This window comes from Engystomops pustulosus, chromosome 3, assembly GCF_040894005.1.
Source record: "Engystomops pustulosus chromosome 3, aEngPut4.maternal, whole genome shotgun sequence".
In the NCBI taxonomy this organism is placed as follows: domain Eukaryota; kingdom Metazoa; phylum Chordata; class Amphibia; order Anura; family Leptodactylidae; genus Engystomops; species Engystomops pustulosus.
In genome coordinates this window covers 217826867-217851322 of record NC_092413.1, presented here as the reverse complement: position 1 = coordinate 217851322, position 24456 = coordinate 217826867, and the positions used below count along the sequence as shown (strand labels likewise).

General features: G+C 46.7%; 2 protein-coding genes across 2 annotated transcripts in view; one reads left to right on the top strand and one right to left on the bottom strand.

Annotated features, from left to right (window-relative positions):
• Nucleotides 1–15951, top strand: part of EXTL3 (exostosin like glycosyltransferase 3) — a 31527-nt gene extending 15576 nt beyond the window's left edge. The window contains exons 3-6 of the mRNA XM_072143835.1: nucleotides 10418–10545; nucleotides 13322–13466; nucleotides 13588–13716; nucleotides 14679–15951. Coding sequence (XP_071999936.1) covers nucleotides 10418–10545; nucleotides 13322–13466; nucleotides 13588–13716; nucleotides 14679–14888 — 612 coding nt within the window. The 3' untranslated portion in view covers nucleotides 14889–15951. The remainder of the gene's footprint in view (nucleotides 1–10417; nucleotides 10546–13321; nucleotides 13467–13587; nucleotides 13717–14678) is intronic.
• Nucleotides 15952–19333: 3382 nt separating this feature from the next.
• Nucleotides 19334–24456, bottom strand: part of INTS9 (integrator complex subunit 9) — a 36607-nt gene continuing 31484 nt past the window's right edge. The window contains exons 14-17 of the mRNA XM_072143828.1: nucleotides 23494–23661; nucleotides 23304–23402; nucleotides 22296–22436; nucleotides 19334–20283 (exon numbers count right to left, since the gene is read on the bottom strand). Coding sequence (XP_071999929.1) covers nucleotides 20107–20283; nucleotides 22296–22436; nucleotides 23304–23402; nucleotides 23494–23661 — 585 coding nt within the window. The 3' untranslated portion in view covers nucleotides 19334–20106. The remainder of the gene's footprint in view (nucleotides 20284–22295; nucleotides 22437–23303; nucleotides 23403–23493; nucleotides 23662–24456) is intronic.

Below are 24456 nucleotides of genomic sequence, written 5' to 3'. Positions count from 1 at the left end.
TACTGCCCCTATGTACAGGAATATAACTACTATAATACTGCCCCCTATGTACAAGAATATAACTACTATAATACTGCCCCCTATGTACAAGACTATAACTACTATAATACTACCCCTATGTACAGGAATATAACTACTATAATACTGCCCCTATGTACAGGAATATAACTACTATAATACTGCCCCTATGTACAGGAATATAACTACTATAATACTGCCCCCTATGTACAAGAATATAACTACTAAAATACTGCCCCCTATGTACAGGAATATAACTACTATAATACTGCTCCCTATGTACAGGAATATAACTACTATAATACTGCTCCCTATGTACAAGAATATAACTACTATAATACTGCCCCCTATGTACAAGAATATAACTACTATAATACTGCCCCCTATGTACAGGAATATAACTACTATAATACTATCGCACATCTGGTCAGGCAGTGGTCCCTGATTTGGGTGGTCTCTGTAGGATCAGTCTGGGTGACCTCTCGGGTGCCTCTCGGCTCAGGGTGGCCAGTCTTTTTGGTTTCGGCTTTGACTGCAGGGACGACGTGTTCCCAGGCCTCTGTCTAATTCTAGGCTGTGATGTGCTATTCCTGTCTCTGCAGTCTATGTATATCTGCGCTCTCGCTCTCTCGTATTTATAGCACTTCCGGCCGCACAGATGGGACATGTATGTGGTCACTAGTTTAGCTCATGATCTAAAGAAGCAACGTCTGGCACTTCCCAGATGACTTCCCTATGACCTCCTGTAATGTGTCTTAAAGGGCCACTACAGTGAGAACTGATACATTGTTGGGGGTCTAGCGCAGAGTCTGAGGGGCGGGGCACAGGGACTCCCTGTATTCTATTTAATAATGAAAACCTTCACTAAATTTGAATAGAAGCTTTTGGTAACAATGTAACTAAAGGCACAAGTCGAAAGCCAAGATTTTCAGGCCTCAGAGCTGAAATCTCCCAGCATCCCCTGCTTGTTCAGTCTCTAATTTTGTATACCAGACAGTAATCCTACATAGAGAAATCTTGTTCTATTGCGATATCATGATAAACGATGGATGTCTGATGGAATTCTTGCTGACTGTCTCCCTTTCAGTCGTTTTTTGTTAATATTTTTCCCGGTTTTGGGGGAGACACAGGTGACGACTATTGTACGGCGTCTGCTATTGTCTCTTGTGCACGCACTGGTGTGAACGGGGTCAGAGGTGAGCGGCAGGTATGCGGTGCAACCTGCTGCGGTGGAATTTTGTAGGGTGTGTATATACCGTATACTGCACTTCACTGTCCTCCGGCGAGTCTGGGAAAGTAATGTATACCCCGGGCTATGGAAGTAATGCGATACCTGGTCTGTATGGAGACAAGCATCCAGCACTACTATGGGGAAAGACTATAGCCTGTCACCCAGCTTTCCTCTGAGCCTGAAAAGCACTTCAGATCATGTTACTTTATCATACTTTGATAGTGACCTATATGTTTTATAGATACGTTTGTGCATCTGTAATAGTATCTTTTCTCCTAAAACCCAACCAAGATATACAGGCGGCCCCCTACTTAAGAACACCCGACTTACAGACGACCCCTGGTTACAAACTAACCTCTGGATGTTGGTAATTTACTGTCCTTTAGCTATAACAGTTATTAAAGGGTCTGCAATGAAGATTTAATGTTAATCCTGGTTTGTAGAACGACCCAAAATTATTAAAATCCAATTGTCACAGAGACCAAAGAAATTTTGTCTGGGGTTACAGTTATAAAATATACAGTTCCGACTTATATACAAATTATACAAATTCAACTTAAGTACAAACCTACAGAACCTAATTTGTACATGACTCGGGGACTTACTGGAGGACCTCTGTCAAGGGAATGTGTAGATCAGGGCCTGTTCGTGAATTGTTAATAGGAAAGGGACCTATTCAGTAATTTCCCCTTTCATTCTGGACTAGAGAGGGTGTCCTGCCCGTTAGGACAGGTCCTGTACTAAACAGGTATCAAATTGATCTGTACATATAGATTGTATTACTTGATGTTGCCTGCGGGGGCAGTGTAGGAAAACTTAATACTTACTACTAGTATTTGCCGAGGGACCGCAGTAACAGGATTACACTTTCTGATCCGCTTATAAGTGAAAGCGTTTCTGGAGGAAACTGAGTAATACCTCATGTTACCTGTAGGGGCAGTGTGTTCTGGAGGAAACTGAGTAATACCTCATTTTACCTGTAGGGGCAGTGTGTTCTGGAGGAAACTGAGTAATACCTCATTTTACCTGTAGGGGCAGTGTGTTCTGGAGGAAACTGAGTAATACCTCATTTTACCTGTAGGGGCAGTGTGTTCTGGAGGAAACTGAGTAATACCTCATTTTACCTGTAGGGGCAGTGTGTTCTGGAGGAAACTGAGTAATACCTCATTTTACCTGTAGGGGCAGTGTGGGGAAACTAAACCCATGACTAGGATTTTCTCAATTTCACTTTGAATTATCTTTTTATCATTGGGGGCATCTCTGGAAGACCAACTGCTCCTGCATTTCCACAGATATCACTAGATATCTCGAAGAGTTGAACACTTACTAGTAATATAAAACTAGTAATAAAACTGTAACTCATCATGGAAGGTCGCACCAGGATGACACATTTTCATCAGCTTATTATTCAAAGTATCTCTGGAGGAATAAATGAGGTGTAATACCACATTTCCCCTGCGGGGGCAGTGCAGCGAACCTAGAAACTTAATATTAGGTGGTCCTAGAAAACGCAGGTCCCAGCAGGACACTAACAAGTTGACTCTTTTAAGAAATCGAGGTTGTCTAGAAGTAGAGATCCCCTTTAAGGCCCCGGCCCGCAGGTGCAGATCAGTAATAATTTTCATCATCTTCAAAATATTTTATTAGCGCATCCCGGGATTATGCACATTATTTTACATCCGTATAAATGTTAATGACTCCTAGACATAATATTTGACAAAATCATTCTGCTCCTGACACGACGCGCGGCTTCTTTATGGCTCGTCAGCCGAGCGGAGACGTAATTAAAGGCTGGCGGTAATGATTGACACGTCACCCGCCGCTCGTTATCACCCCCCCCCCCCAACCCTGAGAGGGAGACGGCTCCAACACCCCCCGTATACCGCTACATCAAAACAAGATTATTTATACTGAAGACACATGAAGGAGCGACGTGCCAGCACACACCGCACAGATTTATGGCTGGTAAACAATGAATATGGATGCGCCACAAAATGTTCATTACTAGGCGGTAATATAAGAAGTATGAAAGAGAACGATTTCCCCCCCCCCCCCCCCCCCCAACACCATAATAGATGGCGAATGCTCCCTGCAGGCACCAACACAATGTGAGAGAAGCCGAGCCAGGATCAGAGCAGAATAAGTAGTATTATAGTAGTTATATTCCTGTACATAGGGGCAGTATTATAGTAGTTATATTCTTGTACATAGGGGGCACTATTATAGTAGTTATATTCTTGTACATAGGGAGCAGTATTATAGTAGTTATATTCTTGTACATAGGGGACAGTATTATAGTAGTTATATTCTTGTACATAGGGGGCAGTATTATAGTAGTTATATTCTTGTACATAGGGGGCAGTATTATAGTAGTTATATTCTTGTACATAGGGGGCAGTATTATAGTAGTTATATTCTTGTACATAGGGGGCAGTATTATAGTAGTTATATTCTTGTACATAGGGGGCAGTATTATAGTAGTTATATTCTTGCACATAGGGGGCAGTATTATAGTAGTTATATTCCTGTACATAGGGGGGCAGTATTATAGTAGTTATATTCTTGTACATAGGGGGCAGTATTATAGTAGTTATATTCTTGTACATAGGGGGCAGTATTATAGTAGTTATATTCCTGTACATAGGGGGCAGTATTATAGTAGTTATATTCTTGTACATAGGGGGCAGTATTATAGTAGTTATATTCCTGTACATAGGGAGCAGTATTATAGTAGTTATATTCTTGTACATAGGGAGCAGTATTATAGTAGTTATATTCTTGTACATAGGGGGCAGTATTATAGTAGTTATATTCTTGTACATAGGGGGCAGTATTATAGTAGTTATATTCCTGTACATAGGGGGCAGTATTATAGTAGTTATATTCTTGTACATGGGGGGCAGTATTATAGTAGTTATATTCCTGTACATGGGGGGCAGCATTATAGTAGTTATATTCTTGTACATGGGGGGCAGTATTATAGTAGTTATATTCCTGTACATGGGGGGCAGCATTATAGTAGTTATATTCCTGTACATAGGAGGCAGTATTATAGTAGTTATATTCCTGTACATAGGGGGCAGTATTATAGTAGTTATATTCCTGTACATAGGGGCAGTATTATAGTAGTTATATTCCTGTACATGGGGGGCAGTATTATAGTAGTTATATTCCTGTACATGGGGGGCAGCATTATAGTAGTTATATTCCTGTACATAGGGGGCAGTATTATAGTAGTTATATTCTTGTACATAGGGGGCAGTATTATAGTAGTTATATTCCTGTACATAGGGGGCAGTATTATAGTAATTATATTCTTGTACATAGGGGGCAGTATTATAGTAGCTATATTCTTGTACATAGGGGGCAGTATTATAGTAGTTATATTCTTGTACATAGGGGGCAGTATTATAGTAGTTATATTCTTGTACATAGGGGGCAGTATTATAGTAGTTATATTCTTGTACATAGGGGGCAGTATTATAGTAGTTATATTCTTCTACATAGGGGGCAGTATTATAGTAGTTATATTCCTGTACATAGGGGGCAGTATTATAGTAGTTATATTCTTGTACATAGGGGGCAGTATTATAGTAGTTATATACTTGTACATAGGGGGCAGTATTATAGTAGTTATATTCTTGTACATAGGGGGCAGTATTATAGTAGTTATATTCCTGTACATAGGGGGCAGTGTTATAGTAGTTATATTCTTGTACATAGGGGGCAGTGTTATAGTAGTTATATTCTTGTACATAGGGGGCAGTATTATAGTAGTTATATTCCTGTACATAGGGGGCAGTATTATAGTAGTTATATTCTTGTACATAGGGGGCAGTATTATAGTAGTTATATTCCTGTACATAGGGGGCAGTATTATAGTAGTTATATTCTTGTACATAGGGGGCAGTATTATAGTAGTTATATTCTTGTACATAGGGGGCAGTAGTATAGTAGTAGCCAGGTATGTGGCTCATTTTCTCTATATACTGATGTTACATGCGGCAGGTAACTAGGAATTATTAATATCCGCTCTCCAGGAGATGTGATTCCCGGGCTGAGCTGTCAGGCTCGGGTTATAATAGATGAGGGAGGGTTATTAATTACAGTCCTGCAGTCCGGTGTTATTTGGGAGCGGTTTTATCTCGTCTGCTCTGTATCATTCTGCAGTGTATGAGACTCGGGGGAGATGGCACTATTCTTGGTACAAGGCAGCACCTTAAAGACTAAATGTGACTGGGGGAATGTATCTTATTACAGAACTGGTCTTATTATAGATATTACTGGAAAAATCTGCAAAGATAACTGAAATGATGACCACTTGTTCACATATCAGATGTCTGTACAGATCGGGTATAATGTGAACACTCCCTAAATTCACTTCAGCATATTTTGCACACACCGATCAAGCAGGGGATGTCTGGAGATTTTAAGTCAAACTACCATTTGTTTTTATTCATTATGAACCAAACATATCTAGAGAATGCCGTAGCTATGCTGATGCAGAAACTCATCTTGTTTAATCCCTGTGCTGGTTTCACTGAAAAAACTAAAATTCACGACCTTGGGAAAGCTGGGTTGCATTCAGGCTGCCTACATTACACGGAGCTTCCTGAACCGTTCAGACAGAACTAATCAACCTGGGCTGGATGACTCGTACACAGCAGCTGGGGATGGTGCAGCTATTGATTACTCCTGCCTCTCAGGGACAACACAGGGATTGCATGGTTCTCTGAAGCAGTGCTTTAATAGTGTAAGAGGAGAAGTGTCAGGGCAGCCACAGGAGCGACAGTGCCTCATTATCATAATTTTATAATTGATTTTTCACCAAAACCACTCAGTTCAGGGATAAAACAAGATATGTTTCTGCATCAGTGCAGCTACAGCATTCTTAAGGTATGTTTGCTTCATAATGCAATAAAGCAAATGGAAGATTTCATTTAAGCTCTAAAACATCTAGTGTAGTGAGTGCAGCTCAGCAGAATAGTGAGTGCAGCTCTGGGGTATAATACAGGATGTAACTCAGGATCAGTACAGGATAAGTAATGTCATGTATGTACACAGTGACTGCACCAGCAGCAGAATAGTGAGTGCAGCTCTGGAGTATAATACAGGATGTAACTCAGGATCAGTACAGGATAAGTAATGTCATGTATGTACACAGTGACTGTACCAGCAGCAGAATAGTGAGTGCAGCTCTGGAGTATAATACAGGATGTAACTCAGGATCAGTACAGGATAAGTAATGTCATGTATGTACACAGTGACTGCGCCAGCAGCAGAATAGTGAGTGCAGCTCTGGGGTATAATACAGGATGTAACTCAGGATCAGGACAGGATAAGTAATGTCATGTATGTACACAGTGACTGCACCAGCAGAATAGTGAGTGCAGCTCTGGAGTATAATACAGGATGTAACTCAGGATCAGTACAGGATAAGTAATGTCATGTATGTACACAGTGACTGCACCAGCAGCAGAATAGTGAGTGCAGCTCTGGGGTATAATACAGGATGTAACTCAGGATCAGTACAGGATAAGTAATGTCATGTATGTACACAGTGACTGCACCAGCAGCAGAATAGTGAGTGCAGCTCTGGGGTATAATACAGGATGTAACTCAGGATCAGTACAGGATAAGTAATGTCATGTATGTACACAGTGACTGCACCAGCAGCAGAATAGTGAGTGCAGCTCTGGGGTATAATACAGGATGTAACTCAGGATCAGTACAGGATAAGTAATGTCATGTATGTACACAGTGACTGCACCAGCAGAATAGTGAGTGCAGCTCTGGAGTATAATACAGGATGTAACTCAGGATCAGTACAGGATAAGTAATGTCATGTATGTACACAGTGACTGCACCAGCAGCAGAATAGTGAGTGCAGCTCTGGGGTATAATACAGGATGTAACTCAGGATCAGTACAGGATAAGTAATGTCATGTATGTACACAGTGACTGCACCAGCAGCAGAATAGTGAGTGCAGCTCTGGAGTATAATACAGGATGTAACTCAGGATCAGTACAGGATAAGTAATGTCATGTATGTACACAGTGACTGCACCAGCAGCAGAATAGTGAGTGCAGCTCTGGGGTATAATACAGGATGTAACTCAGGATCAGTACAGGATAAGTAATGTCATGTATGTACACAGTGACTGCACCAGCAGCAGAATAGTGAGTGTGGAGGGTGATTTTGTGCATTACATAAGCTCCTCTGTCCTTTGTGTCTGTGGTTCTGTATAATGGGATTGGGGAGGGGGTTGTATTCTCAGCGTTAATTACCTGCTGTACGTCCCATAGACTCCTGGGGCAGCTCACTAGGTTGATGGATGACACGTTGGTCTATGTGGGTAGTATAACAGCTGCTGTGGAGGTAGTAATTGGCATGACGGAGGACAGCGAGGCTCCGGAGCAGCGCTCTAACACTGATGTGGGATTATAGATGGACCACAATCCATAGTCAGAAGTAACAAAGATACTGGAGCTGTAACTTCCCTGCTCCACTTTTAACATAGTATGAAATAAATTAAGGAATTGTTTCCTGGATTTGCGGGTTGTTATTAGTTCTTATAATTCTTATATTAGTCGGATAATTTATAGCATTATATAGAATTCCCATCTGATGTGAATAAAGCACCTGGGGCGCAATAGAATACTCATAGTATCTGCAGCAGCCTCTCCTCCATTCTAAAGCATCATAAGAATCATATAAGACATTGCAGAGAACTGGTTTTCTATACTAGTTTGATTAAAGCCTTTGGGGTGAGTTAGAAACCTCACATTTTCTTCGGCCATCTGTCTTTGTTCCTGTATCTATCTTTCCTCACTCTGAAGCATCAGCAGGATCATATAGGACATTACATTTAAGTCCTTATCTGTACTGATGCGAATAAAGCCTTTGTGGTGAGATAGAAACCTCATCTCACCCCCCAGCAGGCTCTGTCTGTGTCGCTCCCCCCTTACTCTGAAGCATCAGGAGAGTCGCCTAGAACATTACTGAGAAGTGTGTTCCAGCACTGGCCTGAATAAAGCACTTGCGGTGAGATAGAAACCTCATATTATCTCCAGAAGCCTCTGTCTGACCTTTGTTACTCTTCTATCACCCTGAAGCATCAGCAGGATCATGCAAGACATTAGAGACCTGCTGAGCTGTACTGGTGTCAATAAATCACTTGGGGTGAGATAGAAACTTACTATTATCTCCAGCAGCCTTAGAGAAGTTGTAATAATTCTCTTATAAGATCGGACTCTGTGTTGTGATTCTGATATTTTGAAGAAGCTTTATTGTTCTCTTGTGTCAGAGATCTGGATTGGTGGCCCCCAAGCTGGTGCAGAACTACAACTCCCAGAGAGCCTAGACATTTGGTTCTTGCTGGGAGTTTTAGTCCTGCAGCCGCTGGAGCTGTATCTACTGGCTGTACATGAGAGGGGCGCAGCAGCCTTTGGTGTGACGTGCTTTGTAACCGGTCTCTGTGACTTTTCGGTACAGCTACACTCTGTATTTGTCTACCTTCTGCAAATATCCTGGGTGCACTGGTAATCTGATTAACCCCTGTGCTGCTGGAGAGCCCAGGCTGCATATCGGGGTCTTATTTGTCTATGGAGTGGACCGATTACTTTTTAAAGCTAGTTTCCGTTCTCTGACAGCAAGCAGAGATCTTGCATGTGGAGAAACACTGTAGTAATTTCTGCTTATCATGAGGTGGGTAACACTGGGATGTGTATAGTTACAGGTGAGGATCGGCCACTGTTCAGGTGCCCTGCCACAGCAGCACTGCACCAGAGGAGGGTCATCATCCCCTGCAGGGCAGCAGAGGAGGGTCATCATCCCCTGCCACAGCAGCACTGCACCAGAGCAGGGTCGCCATTCCCTGTAGGGCAGCAGAGGAGGGTCATCATCTCCTGCCACAGCAGCACTGCACCAGAGGAGGGTCACCATTCCCTGCAGGGTAGCAGAGGGGGGTCATCATCACCTGCCACAGCAGCACTGCACCAGAGGAGGGTCGCCATTCCCTGCAGGGCAGCAGAGGAGGGTCATCATCCCCTGCCACAGCAGCACTGCACCAGAGGAGGGTCGCCATTCCCTGCAGGGCAGCAGAGGAGGGTCATCATCCCCTGCCACAGCAGCACTGCACCAGAGGCTGGTCACCATTCCCCGCAGGGCACCAGAGGAGGGTCACCATTCCCCGCAGGGCACCAGAGGAGGGTCATCCAAAACAGTAACAGCTGAGGGTTTGTTACATTTGTATCCACTGTAAAGCAAACCTGTGATTCCCCTTTTCCCTTAGCACAGTCCTGCCCCGCGTTACAATGTATCTGGTTTCCATCCTTCATGTAGATACATCCTGCAGATGCAGGGTTTGTTACAGTGTATCAGCAGGACGTGGTTAGGTCTGGTTATACAGCCACTGTATATAAATATGAGCAGGGAGGGTTCTCCGTCCTCCTCCGCTCCCCCGCTCTTCATGTATGTGACGTGTTCTGGCGCATTCCCGGCTCCCGTGTCATCCCAGGTCATTAAATCTCAGTGTTTACTACTTACCTGTCCCTACAGGCCCGTTACCTGCGCTACCCCGAGGCCTCACTGCTGCCCCCACACCTTACTGGCTGCATGTATGAAGTGCACCGCCCTATGGGTCATATCTAGTATCACCCCCCGCTCCGCTTTTGCATCTAATGTTCCCATTCACTGACTTCTAGCAGAGATCTTGAGATGTGCACATCAGGTATATTACAACGTTGCAGAATATATAGAGTATATCTCCTGTAGTAGATAAGTCTGGCGTTGAGTCTTCAGAGCAGCGCTCGCTCCGGGCCCTGGGCATCCTATCTGTGTGATTAGCATATATAGAGCCTGTGCCGGGCTGATAGCGCCCCCCGCTGCTTACATAATTACATCCTCCAGCCACGCGGCACAGAGGGGGCGCTCCATGCCCGTGTCAGGCACCAGAACCGCTGCCTATGCCTTCAGGAACATCATACTGGACCCTACACATGCCTGGTCTATAGGACAGCCTCTCTCCAGCATTAAATGGCTGATAACAGGGAGCAGTAGATCGTGTTCACCTGTCCCATATTCAGACTGTCTAAAGCGTGACTGCCAATGGGAATTTGTGTACATATGGCGGTATTATATGTAATGACCGTCTCCTCCTCCATCAGGTGGTCCGCACAGAGAAGAACAGTCTGAACAATCGCTTCCTTCCCTGGGATGAGATCGAGACAGAAGCCGTACTCTCCATCGACGATGACGCTCACCTCCGGCACGATGAGATCATGTTTGGCTTCCGGTAAGTTCCTTGTTCAGACCTGGAATCATCTGCTAATAACTTTATATATAGAGCAAACATGTTACACTTCACAGAGGAAGCACAGAGTTACTAGAAGAGTGAGAGCAGTATTATACTGCAGAGCTGCACTCACTATTCTGCTGCTGGTGCAGTCACTGTGTGCATACATGACATTACTTATCCTGTACTGATCCTGAGTTACACCCTGTATTATACTCCAGAGCTGCACTCACTATTCTGCTGCTGGTGCAGTCACTGTGTACATACATGACATTACTTATCCTGTACTGATCCTGAGTTACACATCCTGTATTATACCCCAGAGCTGCACTCACTATTCTGCTGCTGGTGCAGTCACTGTGTACATACATGACATTACTTATCCTGTACTGATCCTGAGTTACATCCTGTATTATACCCCAGAGCTGCACTCACTATTCTGCTGCTGGTGCAGTCACTGTGTACATACATGACATTACTTATCCTGTACTGATCCTGAGTTACATCCTGTATTATACTCCAGAGCAGCACTCACTATTCTGCTGCTGGTGCAGTCACTGTGTACATACATGACATTACTTATCCTGTACTGATCCTGAGTTACATCCTGTATTATACCTCAGAGCTGCACTCACTATTCTGCCGCTGGTGCAGTCACTGTGTACATACATGACATTACTTATCCTGTACTGATCCTGAGTTACATCCTGTATTATACCCCAGAGCTGCACTCACTATTCTGCTGCTGGTGTAGTCACTGTGTACATACATGACATTACTTATCCTGTACTGATCCTGAGTTACATCCTGTATTATACCCCAGAGCTGCACTCACTATTCTGCTGCTGGTGCAGTCACTGTGTACATACATGACATTACTTATCCTGTACTGATCCTGAGTTACATCCTGTATTATACCCCAGAGCTGCACTCACTATTCTGCTGCTGGTGCAGTCACTGTGTACATACATGACATTACTTATCCTGTACTGATCCGGAGTTACATCCTGTATTATACTCCAGAGCTGCACTCACTATTCTGCTGCTAGTGCAGTCACTGTGTACATACATGACATTACTTATCCTGTACTGATCCTGAGTTACATCCTGTATTATACTCCAGAGCTGCACTCACTATTCTGCTGCTGGTGCAGTCACTGTGTATATGTATAATATGTTTTGGTCTCTACAATCGTCACACTGCACTGCCCTCTTGTGGTAAATCCTCTACATTGCAGCCCCAGTAAAGCCTTTCACCATAATAGATGGTTCCCCTGACATGTCTGTACAGTCTGCGGCTCGTCGCCAGGTTTCTGCAGAGATTACCCTCAGCCATAAAGTCTGGCTGCCAGCGCTGTGTGGGAGGTATAAACATGGCGGCCGCGCTGTATCTCTCAGCTGGAGGCAATGTTGTCCTGCAGTATAATAGTTATTTTGTGTAAGTGTAGGGGAGGACGGATCACAACTGCACACAGCTGGGGGGCTGCACCTCCCCTCCACATCTCCCCTGTACCAGCTTAATAATTCACTTTTCCAGCACATACACGGCTTATCTAGATAACCAGCACCAGCCCGGGGCAGTGACACCCCCTTCATTTATTGTAAAAATTGTGAAATAAAGTTATGAAATATTGGATGATTTTAAAAAATTAAATATTTTCAACTTAAAGAAAAGAATTCATAACAGCGCCACCCTGTGTGTGCGTGTGATATTGCACCTCAGCACCTTTCACATTAAAGAGGACCTGTCACCCCCTGAAAAATACCCCCACCAAATATGTCCCCCCTAATCCTGTCCCCAGCCCCTTTATATTTATTCAATTTTTATTAAAAATGTGTGTGTGCAAACTTAGTTATAATTGATCCGACCTCTTACCAAATAAGAGGTCGGATCGTCGTGCAGGTCCCCTCGCAGTCGGCCGTATTCATGAGGGGGCCAGCTGACACCCCCCCCCTTCCTCCTCCACGCCCCTGTCAGTCAGGGACATGTAAGAATGGCCGGCAGCATGTATTGCGCAGCCGCTGCCTGCTCTATCCGATGCGGCGCGCTGACAGCGGCCGCAGAGGGGCTTATTCACAGCCGAACATCCAACCGGCCGACTGCTAGGGGACCTGTACGACGATCCGACCTCTTACCAAATAAGTTTGCACACACACATTTTAATAAAAATGGAATAAATATAAAGGGGCTGGGGACAGGATTAGGGGGAACATATTTGGTGGGGGTATTTTTTGGGGGGTGACAGGTCCTCTTTAATGGAATTAAACTGCGAAACCAGGTGAAGCCTAAACTATTGCGTAACTCATAAGTTTTCCCTTCACGCTCCCCCCCTTTCTCTTCCTCCACCCTTCTCCTCCTTTTTCCCCCTTCTTCCCACGTCCTTTTCTTCCTGCTCCCTTCCCTTTCAGTCTCTTCCTCCTCCTCCTTCTCTTTATTTCTTCCTTACTTCCTTCCTCCCCCCCTTCTCTACCTCCTTCACCTCCTTCTGTTCCTCCCCCCTTTCCCTTCTCTTCCTCCCCTCACCCCTTTCCGTTCCCTTCTCGACCTCCCCTCACCCCTTTCCCTTCTCTTTTCTTTCTCCCTCCCCTCATCCTCTTTCCGTTCCCTTTTCTTTCTCCCTCCCCTCTTCCTCTTTCCCTTCCCATTATTCCACTACTACCTCTCTTCTCCTGTTGGATGATCTCTGGATCCTGTGAAGGGATGTTCCCTCTTCTCTCTGTTGTCCGGTATACGGATGTATAACATCGGCTCTTTCTTTTCTCCCATGGGTTGCAGGGTCTGGAGAGAGGCGAGGGACCGGATCGTGGGCTTTCCTGGCCGCTATCACGCCTGGGACATCCCCCACCAGTCGTGGCTCTACAACTCCAACTATTCCTGCGAGCTGTCCATGGTGCTGACCGGAGCCGCCTTCTTCCACAAGGTAAGGAGGACATGAGGGATCTGTATCTGTAAGGAATTCTCCTACTCAATGACAGCAAGCAGAGGTCTTATAATAGATCTGAATGTATCTGTGTATAATGTGTGGTCTCCTCCTCCTCCAGTACTACGCCTATCTATACTCCTATGTTATGCCACAAGCTATCCGGGACATGGTGGACGAGTACATCAACTGCGAGGACATCGCCATGAACTTCCTGGTCTCCCACATCACCCGAAAACCTCCCATCAAGGTAAGTAGTGGCGCTCCCTCACTCAGCGGGCGTCCTCCATCACCTACAGCTCCCTAATGCATGTAAATGCTCAGTAATGGACTGGAGCCGGGCAGGTGGCCAGCTCCTAGCCACGAGTGATGGCCGCTCCGCAGCCCACCAGGGACATCTATCTTCTCTCGCTCCAGATCATTTCAGCATCGAGCGGAGAAACTGCTGCATCATTACTTCTCCTAATAGAGGTGAAATCACCGGGTCTCCGCAGATTACAAGTATAAACAGGGCTCCGATATATGCCGCTCACCCGCGGAGTTACTGACTTGTACTATAGTCACATCCAGAGCTGCATTCAAAATTCTCCTGATTTCCTACTAGTGCTGGAAGACATAATTGTCTCCACAGGCTGTGTACTGCTGTCATGGGACGTGAGAGATGCCCTTGTATACAAGTAGTAGCCGGCAGTAGCCCACCACCCCCATCATGTCACAGCAGCCGTGACCTGTCAAGAGTAGGTCAAAGAGGTTATAGGAAATATCCTGAAGATGGGGCATCAGCAATCTGACTTGTCCGACACCCAAAACCTGCACAGATTAGTTGTTCGGAGCTTTATCTAGCGACCAAAACGACACAAGAGACCGAGGGGATTGTGTTATGTCCCACCTCCTACATAGATTACTTGTTGTGCTCTCCTGTCACTGTACATACATACACAGTCTGTGTAACTCACCCCCATGTTATACTGACATCCTTGTATGTGCTCTCCTGTCTCTGTTGATGCTCTCGGCGAAGGGGGGGGGGTTGATGCTCTCAGCAGGGGGTAGGGGGGGAATGGTGTTGATGCTCTCGGCGGGGGGGGGGGGGTTTGATGCTCTCAGCAGGGGGTAGGGGGGGAATGGTGTTGATACTCTTGGCGGGGGGGCGGGGGATGAGTTATGTTTGATTACCTGGTGCTGCTTATTGACTAGTTTTCTCCTGTGCTGCAGGTGACCTCTCGCTGGACCTTCCGCTGCCCGGGCTGCCCTCAGGCTCTCTCCCATGACGACTCGCACTTCCACGAGCGCCACAAATGCATCAACTTCTTTGTGAAAGTGTACGGGTACATGCCGCTCCTATACACCCAGTTCCGCGTGGACTCCGTCCTCTTCAAGACTCGCCTTCCTCACGACAAGACGAAATGTTTCAAATTCATCTGAAGACCCACCCCCTCCCTCGATACCCGTCCTCCAAGTGGGCGGGGCGTCTTACTTCCAAGGCGTTGCCTCAAGTGTTCTCTAGTCTTAAAGTATAAACGAGCGAATAACTGAACTCTAGGACGACACGTACTCTAGAAGAGCTGGGATACGCTGGACCATTTGTTTTTCTGTACATTTAGAATTTCATGGGTCTTTTTTTGTTTTTTTTAATTTTTTTTTTTCTTTTTTTTGGCCATACAAAAATTTTGTGTGGCGAAGCTTTTACCCGACATCTCTGAGAGGGGCGTGTCCCGACTCATCGTCTTTAGAATTCGGTACAACATCTCAAAAATTGACCGTATTCTCCACCAAATGTCTCAAAAACCTTCACCAGATTCTAAAGCCCAAAGCTGAGACTTTGGAGATCGCAACGCACAAAACTGCCAACGTCCATGACACAGCTCCGCCCTCTCGCCCAATTCATCAAATCGTATCGTTTCAGTCCTAGGGCGCACCAGTGAAGCACAGAACGACCACTTCAGCTGAAGATTGACCTTTGTACATTTTATTAAATTTCTGTACAGCTCGACAGATGTAGACAATGTATTTAGAAAATCTTTTGAATGTTTTTGGGGATTTTTTTTTGTGTTTCGGGCAATTTTAAGTGGTTACAGTTTACAGACGTTGATGGTGATTTACGGCCAATCCCGATTGAGGATCAGAAGCCGACGACCGTTACACACAGACTCCACCCACCTCCAGAGGCGGAGACGACGTGTTCCGCCAGGTACGAGTATGAGCCGGGCTTAAAGGAGAACTCGGTTTTCTAGGATTAGTGATGTAGTCTCAATCTGTGGTAATTACTTCTCTTTTAATTTTTTTTTTTTTTTTACGGACAACAAGCGAAAAGTTGAATAAAATCCGTTGGTGAATAACGAATTTTCATGGGAAAAAAAAACTTAAAAATTTGAAGGATTTGACCAAGGAGTGGAACCCCCCCCCCTCCCCCCCTCGTTTTTGTCTGTATGAGTTGGGCCCAACCTGTACAAATGTATTAAAGTGGTAAATATGTGTCAAAACTGAAGCACAAGCTCTTAAGGGGATGTGTATGTGGGAGGGGTCTTGTTGGGTGTTGAATTAAAGGGGCAGAATTCTCTTCTGATTTTTGTGCGGGTGACTGTACTTGATGGTCCTGCATCCACAGACAAAATCTCCTAAAGTCTGATGCGTGATGTCAATCACAGAGGAGGGGGATGATCGGAGTTCCCCACCTTGACTTCAGTGTTAAACTCTCCGCCTCCCTGACTTTATACAACCGATTTACATCTCACTTTAAAGTTGATTTTCTGGATGATGTCACCACACTGGGCCATGAAAGAAACAAAAACTAGGTGTTATGCTGCTTAACAATAGTCTGGTAGTGGTTTATTAGGCCAATTGCTGGTGACAGGTTCCCTTTAAAGGGATTGGGCAGACAGGGGGTGGTGGAGCATGGATAGACTCTACATCAAAAATATCAACTAAGTCTGGATTTTCTTCATCCTCTTATGCAGTAGCTAAAAGAAATAGAGGATGTATGCAGTGAACTCTTCAGCTCCCTCTAGTGGTGGATGCTGATGCTCCATTTGTGATCCAAGGGATTTGGAGCTCTGTATCTGCTGCACCTACCCAACCCTCTGCAGTGAGTGGGCATCTGGATAAAACCCACAGCTAATACTAATACCAGGGGCATTTGAGTGCGGCAGTGTGAGGACACCCCTCCCCACAAGAGCACTTAAAGATTGTGATTCTGGAATATAAATCCTGCTGCTATTAACATACACAAAGTATTCTCCAGGGGCCATGCCGAACACTGGCGGCACAGAGCACAACAGTGTGAGGACAAACCCCCATGAACTTGGAAAACTATAGTACTGCTGCTACTAAAAACACACCTACGGTTTTATGATAACACATTTTGTTTCCAGGGACAATTCCTAACATTGGCTGCATAGAGCACAGCAGTGTGAGGACACATCCCCAGAGTAGTCAGGGAAGTTAATATCCTGGAAAAAAAATTCATATTTCACAGTCCTGCTGCTACTAACATACACAAATATCTGATTAAGTCTCTCCAGGGACAATTTCTAACACTGTCTGCAGAGGGAACAGAGAACAGCAGTGTGAGGAGATGCTGCAATCCTGGAATATAAATTCATTTTCCACAGCTCTGCTTCTACTAAAAAAAAAAAAGTTAGGATCAAACATCTCTCCAGTGACAAGCTACTGTTACTTTAAGACTGCGCACAGTAGAGATACCGCTCCTTTCCTGTGGTGTTACACGTCCGTGGACCATAAAGCGGCGCCTGAGCCCTCGGCCCGATACATTTACACACAAGAGATAATAATGTTCCGTGTGGTTAATGGGTGGAGAGCGTCAGGAGGCGCTGACTGTTTCCCTCCATTGATTATAATCTGCTGCATCTGAGAAGAGAATGAGACGCTCTGCTGGGGGGGGACTACAAGGACCACAATAACTTCACCGACCAATTGTAGAGATTGCAACACTGTATCCACATCCTATGGAAAGGGCGAGTACAGTGCGGTGTAACTACAAGTCCCAGGATGACCGGGGGATAATGACAGCACAACTCATGCCAAATGGGTCCTGGAAATACAACCCTGCAGCATGGAGAGAGGTGTAAGCAGACCTATGAGTTGTTAGTAGCAGCAGGACTGTGATGTATGGATTTCTATTCCAGAATTGTACAATTCACACTGCTGTGCTCTGTGCATCGAACTGCTCCACATTCCCTAAACTATGCTCTGAGTGAAAGCTGTAGCTTCTGGTTAAATACTGTAGCAGTCACTGAGCAGCAGGTCAGTGCAGAGAGCAAAGCAGTGTGAGGACATGTTCCCAGTGCTTCAATCCATTTTAACAGTCCAGCTGCAACTTACCAACACAGAGGACTGATTACAGAGATCGCCAAGGTCAGTAGCACAGAGCACAGCAGTGTGAGGACAAGGCCTCAGTGCACTTGGAGAATCTATAATCCTGGTATATTAATCCACATTTCACAGTCCTGCTGCTACTAACAACATGCATAACGGTCTGATTACACATCTCTCCAGGGAAAATACTTAACACTGGATGCAGTCTGTGTGGTCACACCTGCTGACAGGTTCCCTCGTAGCTCAGGGACACATCGTCCAGAATCGTTATGGAATGTTGGCAGCAGAAACCGGTCACCGATTATTTAGTTTTATGTGTTCACATCCTAAATATGTTTTCTGGGGACAGATCAGCAGCCTGGAACACCCCATTAATATCAGGCACCCCGATAGTGTAGAGCTCTGTCCCCAGGTTATCACCTCTGATGTTTGATGCCCCTGGTGGGCTGGAGGTTCATTACATTCTCTCTCTATAGGGCCCATTCCTGCCTCTACCCCGAGGCCGTAGAACCTGTCTGGACGGAGCCCCCTGCGCAGTGTTTGTTACAATGTATCCAGTCCAGACAATCCCCCAGGATACAAAGACCACCGTCTAGACTGGACACGTGTAACAAAAACTCAGCTGTGACAGGTTGTAATGAATGTTTCCAATCACTGACAGCAAGCGGAGATCTAGGACATCCTTGCAGTTACATGGAGGAGAGATCTCGCCCGTCCCATCCAGCCTCCGCTCGCCTGGCAGCGCCCTGTACATATCGGAGATGCCACAAGCTCGGCTGTTACTTGTCCTGGGAAGATTCCAGCCCCCGGGCAGCCGCTATATACTGAGCACAGCTTATGGCCTCTCCTCTAGTCACATCCAAAGCTGCCACAGTCCTCATAGCTCCCTCCTGCCCCCTGCTGGTGTCAGGCCCGAGCATAGGACATGCATCTCTTGGTGAAGGATGCAGCTTTGGATGTGACTAGAGTATTGATTTCACCACCTCAGGATGCGGTCAGGAGGTCCAGTGAGTAACCTGCAGCAGCTTGTCCTCCCATCCCAGAACCTTCTACTGCCCACATTCCCAAATTCCTGGAATTCCTCCAGTTCATTCACTTAAAAGGAAATCTACAGTCAAAATCCATCCTGATAAACCAGGGACAATAATCATAGATCCAGGGACCAGGACTGTGGTATCTTCTTATATGTGTTATCCATGGCCTCCTTCCTTCTAAAATCTACTTTTATGATTATGCTAATGAGCCAGATGGACTCTGGGGGCATTACCAGAGTCCCTCAGTGCGCCAGATTCAAAGGCTGTTACACTGTGCAGGAGCACTTTCCCCATCCCACTGTGTGAAATTACAGCAGGCAGTTTGAGTTATCCTGCACAGTGTAAACGCCTGTGAAGCTGCAGTGCGGAGGGGCTCTGGTAATGCCCCCCCAGTGCAGTTCTGGTTCATTAGAATAATTATAAAAGTTGATGTTAGAAGGTAGGAGGCCATGGAAAAGAAATATTAGAGGATTCCCACAGTCCCGGTGCCTGGGTCTATGAGTGAGTGTTTTCCATGCTTTATCATTTCCCTTAAAGGGGTTGTACAGTGTTGTCTTCCAGTAGCCAGCGCCTCTCCTGTTACACATCTGGAAGTGCAGCTTATCTGCTCTGAAGTAAATGTGGAAGAGCTGCAATACCACACACAACCTGAACACAATGTGGCGCTGTTTCTGGCAGATACTCAGGACAATCTTAGCAGTGACACGTCCGTCACATCCGATAGTGACAGGACCCCTTTAATAATAGAGGTTCAGCTCCATTACCCAACCACCACCATACAGATCCCGCTCCTTAAAGGCATTGTCCCAAGTATGACTGCTATCAAACAATGCCTTTAAAAAGGGGCTCAGTATTCAAAAACTGCGCTCTGAACCTTCCTTGGGCCCTAATTTCAAGACCTCTGCTTGCTGGCAGCGACCCATAATATTCATTGTTATATCCCTAATCTACAAACCTGCACAGACCAAGTCCTGCGTTGTTTGCACAGCTGAAGCCTCGTTACAATGTATCAGTGTTGGATTGTTATTGTAAGTCATGTACCAGCCTCGGGCCACAGTGAAATGAATGGAGCCGAGTCCTACCCAAAAATTAACCACAGGGAATAATTAAAAAACTTTTTTTTTTTAACACAAACTAGGATAAAAGACACTATAGTACATGTGATTTACACGCCTGGGGCTCCCCCTATAGTCCTGAATGTGGTACTGCAGCGCCAACATCTCACACAGCGCCCCCTGCTGACCAGCTCCAGAACTGCACCCAGCAGGACGCCCCTAGACCTTCTGGAGGAACTTGAGGACCAGGTCCCGGAGCCGCACCCTGAGGCGCTCGTCGTGCTCACAGATTATGTGCGTAGAGTCCTCCTCAAACTGGATGAGGGTGTCCGCCTCCTGCAGGTGAACCATGTGCCCCCGAGACGTGTCCTCCACCTTCACATCCGAGAAACCGTGCTGAGAGGAAGCAAAGAGATGAGATACTGCAATGTGTATCTAATCCTGTCCTGTGTGATACTGACTGCTGAGCTGTGTATCTAATCCTGTCCTGTGTGATACTGACTGCTGAGCTGTGTATCTAATCCTATCCTGTGTGATACTGACTGCTGAGCGATGCATCTAATCCCATCCTGTGTGATACTGTCTGCTGAGCAATGTATCTAATCCCAGCATGTACGATACTGTCTGCTGAGCTGTGTATCTAATCCCATCCTGTGTGATACTGTCTGCTGAGCTGTGTATCTAATCCTATCCTGTGTGATACTGTCTGCTGAGCAATGTATCTAATCCCAGCATGTACGATACTGTCTGCTGAGCTGTGTATCTAATCCCATCCTGTGTGATACTGACTGCTGAGCTGTGTATCTAATCCCATCCTGTGTGATACTGTCTGCTGAGCTGTGTATCTAATCCTATCCTGTGTGATACTGTCTGCTGAGCTGTGTATCTAATCCCATCCTGTGTGATACTGTCTGCTGAGCTGTGTATCTAATCCTATCCTGTGTGATACTGTCTGCTGAGCTGTGTATCTAATCCTATCCTGTGTGATACTGTCTGCTGAGCTGTGTATCTAATCCCATCATGTGTGATACTGACTGCTGAGCTGTGTATCTAATCGTATCCTGTGTGATACTGTCTGCTGAGCTGTGTATCTAATCCCATCCTGTGTGATACTGTCTGCTGAGCTGTGTATCTGATCCCATCCTGTGTGATACTGACTGCTGAGCTGTGTATCTAATCCTACCCTGTGTGATACTGTCTGCTGAGCTGTGTATCTAATCCTATCCTGTGTGATACTGACTGCTGAGCGATGCATCTAATCCCATCCTGTGTGATACTGTCTGCTGAGCAATGTATCTAATCCCAGCATGTACGATACTGTCTGCTGAGCTGTGTATCTAATCCCATCCTGTGTGATACTGTCTGCTGAGCTGTGTATCTAATCCTATCCTGTGTGATACTGTCTGCTGAGCAATGTATCTAATCCCAGCATGTGCGATACTGTCTGCTGAGCTGTGTATCTAATCCCATCCTGTGTGATACTGTCTGCTGAGCTGTGTATCTAATCCTATCCTGTGTGATACTGTCTGCTGAGCTGTGTATCTAATCCCATCCTGTGTGATACTGTCTGCTGAGCTGTGTATCTAATCCTATCCTGTGTGATACTGTCTGCTGAGCTGTGTATCTAATCCTATCCTGTGTGATACTGTCTGCTGAGCTGTGTATCTAATCCCATCATGTGTGATACTGACTGCTGAGCTGTGTATCTAATCGTATCCTGTGTGATACTGTCTGCTGAGCTGTGTATCTAATCCCATCCTGTGTGATACTGTCTGCTGAGCTGTGTATCTAATCCCATCCTGTGTGATACTGTCTGCTGAGCTGTGTATCTGATCCCATCCTGTGTGATACTGACTGCTGAGCTGTGTATCTAATCGTATCCTGTGTGATACTGTCTGCTGAGCTGTGTATCTAATCCCATCCTGTGTGATACTGACTGCTGAGCTGTGTATCTAATTGTATCCTGTGTGATACTGTCTGCTGAGCTGTGTATCTAATCCCATCCTGTGTGATACTGACTGCTGAGCTGTGTATCTAATCGTATCCTGTGTGATACTGACTGCTGAGCTGTGTATCTAATCCTCTCCTGTGTGATACTGTCTGCTGAGCTGTGTATCTAACCCTATCCTGTGTGATACTGTCTGCTGAGCTGTGTATCTAATCCTACCATGTGTGATACTGACTGCTGAGCTGTGTATCTAATCTTATCCTGTGTGATACAGTCTGCTGAGCTGTGTATCTAATCCCATCCTGTGTGATACTGACTGCTGAGCTGTGTATCTAATCCCATCATGTATCCCATAATATAGAGCTCCCCCTTGTGGTGGCTAGTTTCCAGGTAAATGAAGAGGATTTGCAGTCCTGGGCAGATTTTTTGAAGATTTTCTGTTTTGTAGTTTTTTTCTCACCTTCTCCAGAGTTTGGACAAACTGTTCCACGGGGATGGAGCCGCTGAGCAGGGGCTTGCAGAGCTGGGTGTCGGGGGTCTCCTCCATCACTCGCTTGCGCTTCTTGCTGGGCTGCGCTGGTGGCGCCGGCTTAGGGGGCGGCTGAGGAAAGAAGGGGAAATGTCCAGAGGGAGAACAAGACACCTGCACTGCCCTCAATAACCCTCAATGCTTGAAATACCACAGCCCCTCCCCTTGCAGCAGCGCCCCCCGCAGCCCCTCCCCTTACAGCAGCGCCCCCCGCAGCCCCTCCTCTTACAGCAGCGCCCCCCGCAGCCCCTCCCCTTGCAGCAGCGCCCCCCGCAGCCCCTCCCCTTACAGCAGCGCCCCCCGCAGCCCCTCCCCTTACAGCAGCGCCCCCCGCAGCCCCTCCCCTTACAGCAGCGCCCCCCGCAGCCCCTCCCCTTACAGCAGCGCCCCCCGCAGCCCCTCCCCTTACAGCAGCGCCCCCCGCAGCCCCTCCCCTTACAGCAGCGCCCCCCGCAGCCCCTCCCCTTACAGCAGCGCCCTCCGCAGCCCCTCCCCTTACAGCAGCGCCCCCCGCAGCCCCTCCCCTTACAGCAGCGCCCCCCGCAGCCCCTCCCCTTACAGCAGCGCCCCCCGCAGCCCCTCCCCTTACAGCAGCGCCCTCCGCAGCCCCTCCCCTTACAGCAGCGCCCCCCGCAGCCCCTCCCCTTACAGCAGCGCCCCCCGCAGCCCCTCCCCTTACAGCAGCGCCCCCCGCAGCCCCTCCCCTTACAGCAGCGCCCTCCGCAGCCCCTCCCCTTACAGCAGCGCCCTCCGCAGCCCCTCCCCTTACAGCAGCGACCTCCGCAGCCCCTCCCCTTACAGCAGCCCCTCCCATTACAGCAGCACCCTCTCATCTATTAGGTCACATGTCCCATGGCACGGTATAAAGAACCTGTCCTGCGTCTCTATTCTGCACACACGATGTGATCGCCAGTGTCGGTCTTGGGTCCGGCCTCTCACCTGCAGGACGTGTTTGTTGTCTTTGCTATAGAGAACCGCGGACACAGTCGCCAGCGAGACGCCAGGTTTAATCTCTGTCGGCACCAGGGACTCCGCCAGCTAAATGGGGGGGAAAGGAGAACGATGTATGTGATTGATCCTCGATGTATAGACGTATATAGACCCCTCCAGTACCCATCATCCATCTCACCTCGGGCATGATTTCGATCTTCTCATAGCGCCTCTTGAAGGGGAGGGTCAGCACCTCGGCCCGGCGATAGGACATGGGTGGAGGCAGACAATCCACCATGAGGTCGGAGCGGTGAGACTGCGAGGCCGGAGGTTGGGTGTATTGTTCAGGGCACACGACGTGCAGGGGCTGCGGGGAGACCGGAGGACTCCAGATATTGGCTATATAATGGCCGTTACAATGTTTCCCTGTGTTGTATTGGTTTTGCTGACTATCTACAATCTTGGTTACCAAAAACAAAGTAAAAACTGAGTAACAATTCAGGTGCAAGGGTTTAGTGCCTGCCAGGACCTTCCACCTCAATTACATGGCAATAAAACGCCAATTCAGTCACAGTCCTACATGTCACCATTCCATAAAGTAAAAACTTGGAGGATCCCTTTAAAGGGAACCTGTCATCAGAAATTGGCCTTATAAACCATTACCAGGATTTTGTGAAGCAGTCAAATTCTCTCTTTCTCTGAACATCTCCTCTCATGTGATTGACATCAGGAGATAATAATAAAGATTATTATTTGTATAGTGCTGTCAAATTCCATAGCACTTTAGAAAGATGGGTTATAAGGAACCCCGACACTGAGAGGACCTAGGACCTAGGACTGAGCCCTGAGGACCCCCGACACTGAGAGGAGAGGACCTAGGACTGAGCCCTGAGGACCCCCGACACTGAGAGGAGAGGACCTAGGACTGAGCCCTGAGGACCCCCGACACTGAGAGGAGAGGACCTAGGACTGAGCCCTGAGGACCCCCGACACCGAGAGGAGAGGACCTAGGACTGAGCCCTGAGGAACCCCGACACTTAGAGGAGAGGACCTAGGACTGAGCCCTGAGGACCCCGACACTGAGAGGAGAGGACCTAGGACTGAGCCCTGAGGAATCCTGACACTGAGAGGAGAGGACCTAGGACTGAGCCCTGAGGACCCC